Source organism: Merops nubicus, unplaced genomic scaffold (assembly GCF_000691845.1).
Source record: "Merops nubicus isolate BGI_N331 unplaced genomic scaffold, ASM69184v1 scaffold6800, whole genome shotgun sequence".
NCBI classification, from domain to species: domain Eukaryota; kingdom Metazoa; phylum Chordata; class Aves; order Coraciiformes; family Meropidae; genus Merops; species Merops nubicus.
In genome coordinates, this window is record NW_008580782.1 from 1 (window position 1) to 6,642 (window position 6,642).

Here is a 6,642-nt window from a genome sequence, read left to right on the forward strand (position 1 = left end):
GAGGTAGGTGCCCGCAGCGGCTCCGCAGGGGGGGCAGCCCGTTCCCCCCGTGTCCTCTGTGCTTGTAGGGCCGGCAGCACTAGGGGAGGGGATCGTCCCCCTGTATCCGGCACTAGTGAGGCTGCGTCTTGAGCACTCGGTTCAGTTTTGGGCCTGTCACGACAAGAAGGACATTGAAGGATTGGAGCATGTTCAGAGAAGGGTAAAGAAGCTGGTGAAGGGTCTGAAGAACGAGTCTTATGAGGAGCAGCTGAGGGAACTGGGGCTGTTCCTCCCCTGGAAACTCAGGGAAGACCTCATTCTCTGCAACTCCCTGAAAAGGAGGTTGTAGCCAGATGGGGGTCAGTCTCTTCTCACAAATGGTAAGCGATAGGACAAGAGGGAACAGCCTCAAGTTGTGCCAGGGCAGGTTTAGGTTGTATATTAGGAAATTATTTTTTTTTCCCCCTGAAAGGGTTGTCAAGGCCTGGAACAGGCTGCCCCAGGAACTGATGGAGTCTCCATCCGTCGAGGTATTTAAAAGCTGTGTAGACGTGGCACTGAGAGACAGACGGTTTAGTGGTGACGTGGCGGTGTTAGGTTAACGGTTGGACTCGATGATCTTAAAGGTCCTTTCCAGCCAAAACAATTCTGTGACTCCAGCTGGTGGTTGGGCAGCCCCAGCATAAAAAGGACAGAGGGATGATGCAGACAGGCTAACCTGTGTTCCTCCATGGGGTATGTGGGCAGGGCTCCTCTGGGCCGAATTTATGGGTCCTCGATGCACTTGGCTGTAGCCCTGGGCAGTGATGTGCTGGCCCTCCTGCCCTCTGCTTGGCTGGCTCTACAGGCTGCTGCAAGTGTCTTGCTTCTGTAAAGTTTTGAGGGGTGTCGTGCTAGAAGCTGTTAGACTGCTGACATATTTTTGTCCCTGTTTCGTTCTGTTGTCCCCTAAAGGAAGAATGCCAGCTGTGGGACAAGAAGTGCAGGCCGTGCCACGTCCACGGGCACTGGTGGGATGTGGCGGTTCTACACTGAGGACTCCCCAGGGCTCAAAGTGTAAGTTGGATAGACGGGTGGTGGCAGAGATGGGGGCTCTATATTTCACCTGCACATGCCATCTTTCAGTCTCTGAACTGAGAGATAAGGGTTGCTCTCTGCATAGGAAAATGTGCTGAACTGATGGCTGCTTAGGTAGATTTGGGACTAAATATTTAATTTGTAAACCCAGAGGGGTAGTTTTAAATTTCAAATGGCTTTGGAAAGGTAGGTACAAGCTGTATTTTGTTACCTTAAGTGGTCTCTGAAAGCTGCAAACAGTTGCTTTGGAGTTGGGAAAGATTGCTTGTCATAGTGAATTAGGCAACTACATGCATGTTTTTGTTCTTTTTTATTTAAAACTTTTTATGCCTTTTCTTTATTAATAGATATCATGTGCTTCTTCTTGAAAGAAATAACTATGTCAGAGGCTTGCAGAATCTCAGGTGTTTTTATTAAAAAGCTGAAGATTAATTATTTTAACTAAGCTTGCAAAGTGAATAGCATTCTGATACCTTGTGTATCTCTGTTGTTACAAGGTGAATATTTTGATGTTGTGGTCACATGTCTGGTGGTAGCATCCCTTAAGCTGTGAAGAGAGCTTAAGTTTTTTGGTTTTGGCCAGATTGGGTCATTCAGATCAGTTCCCCAAACAAGCTTTGCAGCCTAATTCTTGGGTAACCAAGGGGAAAGGTGTGTTTCAGCTGATGGGTGTGTGCTAAGTCATGCCCTGAGCGGGAGTTGCACTCCATGTTCTCTTGTTCTTAGTGGCTTGAAGAGCTGAAGATGTGCAGGGATGTCCCTATTGTTTCTTTTTTTATAGAGTCCATCAGTGTTTTATTTTGTAGCTCTTTAAGGGGGCTGCTGCTGGCTGCATGCACAGAATGTTTGGGGAAGTGCTGGTGATAGTCTAGTCAGTGATTATTCTGTGAGTAATCCTTCCTGAAGTTGTCTTAACATGTTTTTATTTTCATATGTGCTTCATGCTTTAAAAACTTCACAGCAAACCATCAATGTTGTGGAGTTCTGCTGCTGCAGGCCTTGCTTTTTCCATTCTGAGGGGACAAGGCCCAGAAAATAAAGAGATCATGAGCAACAGCATTGTTCTAGAGCAAATGTACGCAAATAAGGAAGGCAACTATTTTCTGTGTTCTTTGGTCTACTAAAGCTCAGTTAAAAAACCACAAAAACAAACTGAGGAAAAAAAGATATTGTCTACCATCAGGTAATTTTTTTGAGTGGACTTGTGATACAAACTATCAAAGCAACATTACCAATTTCAGTAAGTTTCCTTTTGAATCCTTTGGTTTCACTTTTGATGTTGCGGGCCACTCAGTTGTTCTAGTCTTTGATACAAGCGGGTTGGTATGTAATTTTCCCTTCTATTTATGTTGCAACACAGTGTTTCCCAACTTTAAGGTTTTAGAATATTGGGAAGGTTTTTTGCTAGCAACCATGGGTAGCTCTATGGTCAAACTTTTAATGGGAGAAAGAAATCTGTAAAATTGAGATGGTTTTACAGATTACCTGCACACTATAACGTTTTCTGAACCATGGCGTAGGAGCAACTTTCTTGCTTACAGCTTTCCATGTATTTTTCTGCCTTGTTTTTCTTTTTCCCTAGCAGCCATTTGTTATGATTTCTGCCTTATTCATTAGGCTTAAAAATGAAAACGAGTTATGGGGGGGTTGTGGTTGCCTCAGTGAAGTGCTTCAACTGAAGCTGTTTTTAAATATGGGTGTGATCACTACTGCATAAGGCAGTGTGAAAGCTTAGCTTGGTGGTAGTTTGAGTTCTTTTTTCTGTTTTGTCATGTTGTGTAAAATAAGCTTTTAAAATTACTTTGAAAAACTACCTGAAAACACTTGAGAACAGTTTATTTCATCCTAGCTGTGATCAGGAGAATTCTGCTCTAGATAAAAAGTTTTATTTTTAATATTGTGTATAACTGTACATCAGAAATGCTAAGTATGTTGAATGAGCAAATTTGGTTTGCCTCAGGGAAGTATATTTACTTTTAGTAAAGGATGCTAAAATACATATGTCCTTAAAAACAATATAAGCAAAAGGGAGAATGTGGTTGAGAGTGGGATATGATATTTTCCTCTGAAACTCTGATTGAGCATTGCATACTTTGACAAGAAGACTAAATCCAAATTCTGCTCTTTCTGTGGTGCTCGTTACCTGTGGTTCCTGTATCTTATCTTGAGCTTTCTGGCTAGAAGAGCTGCAGGTGGTGTTCCCTGTGGAGCCATGACAGAGAATCAGGTCGATGCACAGCCTTGTGAAAGACTTTCTGAGAATGCACAGTGTGGAATCTCTAGAGTTGGCCAAATTGTTTAATCCATTTATTTATTTAAACTGCATGCGGGCTGAGAAGATACAGGTGTGTGGAGGAGGATTGCAGGGTTTCAGCAGGTTGTCCTTGGGACTGGAGGAAATGAGATACATGTGTCAGTAGTGGAAAGCTGATTATTCTGTAGAGGGATCAATGTCATCTGCACGTTTAAAAACCCCACCAAGCACAGAAACAATCTGCCACGTTTACTTCTATGTTGTGCTGTTCTGGTTAGTGGTGCTCCTCTATTCTTGTGTGGTTTTGGCAAAGAGTAGCTTATGTGTTACTACTACTAAAGGCTCAAATGAATTAAATAGTAATTCAGATACAGCATAAAAGCTTTGTGCACCTGATGTCATTATGATTTATGTTATGTAGCACATAAACTTCAAATATGTATAACATGGTGATTGAGAAGTACCTTCTGTTGCTTAATGAAAGATGCCCCTTGATAGAGGTCGCTTACATAGTCACTGTGTGCATAGTCTTTGGTTTATTTGCTAAGTGCTCTATGTCTGTGTTCAGGGTTCTCCATACCCAAATAAATCTAAGTAGCATAGATAATAATGAGTTTTAAAACTCAATGTAAGGTTACAGTGTGGAACATTTGAAGTACATGGGCCATGATCTCATAGGAAAATACATTGGTAAATTGTTTCAATCCATTTTCAGTTTATTTTTTACGTTGTATTCAAGTAACATTGACCTGCTTATAAGCAGTAACCTGGAGGGTGATCCAGGCTGGATAACAAGATTTCAACCAGCTATTGGGAGAAACACCGTGAAATCTGACGTGAGACTCTATGAAGCAGGGTTGAGTGTAATTGTGTAACTGTGTGTAATTGTTGTGTCTTAATGTGAAGCAGCTAATTTACTCTCTCAACATGCACCCTAAGATTAAACATTTTTTTAAAAACACCACTATACTATTTCTAAACAATGTATAAAAGTGGGAAGGAAAAAAGTTAAGAAATTTGTTTGTTTCTACATTTTAGGTAGTGATTTAATGATGGAGTTAACTTTGACATTCTGTAGATCTTTTCCAAGAAAACAGAAGTCCCCATCTCTCACCCACTGCTGCCATTGTTTTCAAATGAAATAAAACCTCTGAAAAAACAGCTAATATGAATTTTATGCCAAAATTTTCCTAGCCGCTAGAGGACTCTGTTGGTTTTTGTATCTGACTATTTCCCTGCCTGGGTGGTTATCTTGAGTAGTGAGTGAAGATGATAATTTTCCAGAGACTGTTTTCACAACGATGAGTAATAATGAACCACTAATTACTTCTTAAATTAGTGAAGGTTTTTTGTTATTATATTGTGCTTGATAGCTATGTAACATTTAGGGTGTGTAAAACTGCGTCTTTAAAAACATAGGGGCAGCAGGAGTTTTTGCAGAGATGGCTGTCTCATTTCTGTGTACTTTAAGGTATTTCTGTGGGAATGGAACAAGAATTTCTGGTACAATTGCTTATGAACTGATGAGTTCACTTGGCTGATAGTGGTGGCCTTTGGACAAAGCAGACCTTTTTTATGTTAATGCATTTCTTTTCTTTATTTTTAGTGGACCTGTTCCAGTTTTGGTCATGAGTCTTCTTTTTATTGCTTCTGTGTTTATGCTGCACATCTGGGGTAAATACACTCGTTCATAGACTCATCTGCCAACTTAAAGCATACATCTTGGACCAAAAATGTGGTGGATCCTGGTTGTTCTTGGAGAGAGACTGGGGAAGCTTCCTATCACCAGTTGAAGTCCTGTCAACTTTGGCTCTAATATTGAATGAATTTCTCAGTTCACTATTTGGGCAGGTTTAAAGTCTGTCATGGGTCATTTTATATTTGTATCTGTACACTTAGAATACAGGTATTGCAATAAAAGTTGTATATGGTAATAGAAACAGTCTTAGTAATTTCTTTTTTTCTCCTAACATGCCACAACTAAATCATTATACTTGTGGTTTTCATATGTAGCTGTATTTCTGAGTAAATGTCATTTAACAGTTCAAACCAGATTCTTCTGTATTGTACATTGCTATGTAATATTATGCTAGAAGATTTTTTTTTAATGAATGAGAGAAACAAAATCAGGTGCACAAATATGTTTGTTAAAGCAAAACTAAAGTATGGTAGCTGAACTGGTTGTGTTCTTCTCTTGACTCCAGAAAAATGACTGGATTAAGTTCCTAAATGCAAGTTCAACTTGGTGTTCATTATACTCAGAAGTATGTAAGTGTGCTTGTTTTTCACACCACATGAACTGGTACCTCACTGATTTTAAAAAGAAGAATTGCAGGGCTGTCAAAGATGTGCTTCTTCTACAGGTCCAGACTCTTTCAAGGACACTTAAGGAGGCAAATGGAATTGGAGAACTGGAAAAGCAGTGGCTGCATTTTGAATAACAGAACATGCAAAAAGGCTGAGGTACAGCTAAGTGGATCTTCAGATAATCACTCCAGTTGCCTTCTGGATGTTGCTCTTGATTTTCCTTTTGAACAGTCAAACAGAAGTCTTCCTTCTCTTTTTAAAGGTACTTACATACTGGTGCCTTAGTGTTTCAGTTGTTTCTCACTTATGATGTGATCTTCAAATTCAGATAACCAAATCAGGCCTTTCCATACAGTTGGATAGAATTATTTTAGCCTGTTGTTGCAATTCCTGTTTGAATATTAGCTTGTAGTGGGAAAAGTGTTCTTGGTAAGGCAGCCTTGGTACAGCTGTTGGCTGCTGATGTGTTGTGAAAGCAGCCTTTCTTACGTACCACTTTCCTTTAAATCAGTTCTTGAGATAGCATTACTTCTGAAACGAAGAAACTATGCAGAACAAAAAGGAGGAGGAGTGTGGTCTTAGGGCTGTAAGAATAATTGCTTTGAGCTGTGCTTATGCCATCGTACCTGGTGTACATGTAGAGGGAAAGACGACTCGGAGCAGAAACTGAAAATTGTCTGATAAAATGTAATGGTAGGAGGGTTATGTTTTCAGAGGAGGAAAACTTGAGGAAAAGGAATCCTGGTGACCCAAAGGCAGTGGGCTTAGCAGGATACATTTAAGCAGTGGAAGCAGCCAAATAAATTGTGTATGAAAGGAAATGGATCCACAAATCACTTAGTGCTATGCATATGGAAGGGAAGTAAAAACACATGGGAAAATAAATGGGAATTAGCTCACAACTTCAAAAGCCAGAGGTAAGGATTTCTGACTTAAATGCTTTACTTAGCAAGGAAATAAAATATATACAGTCAGTGATTTCATTTTCAGGCAAGAAAGAAAATGCTAAGAAAAGCCCAAGT

The 6,642-nt window shown here is 40.2% G+C and overlaps 1 protein-coding gene across 1 annotated transcript; it reads left to right on the plus strand.

Moving 5' to 3' along the window:
- Window positions 1-68: 68 nt before the first annotated feature.
- Window positions 69-5,253, plus strand: SEC61B (Sec61 beta subunit; the record flags this gene model as incomplete). Its single annotated transcript, XM_008938894.1, has 3 exons — window positions 69-324; window positions 937-1,038; window positions 4,920-5,253. Coding segments are annotated over 3 exons (446 nt in total), but the record flags the coding sequence as incomplete, so codon positions are not given.
- Between the last annotated feature and the right edge of the window lie 1,389 nt (window positions 5,254-6,642).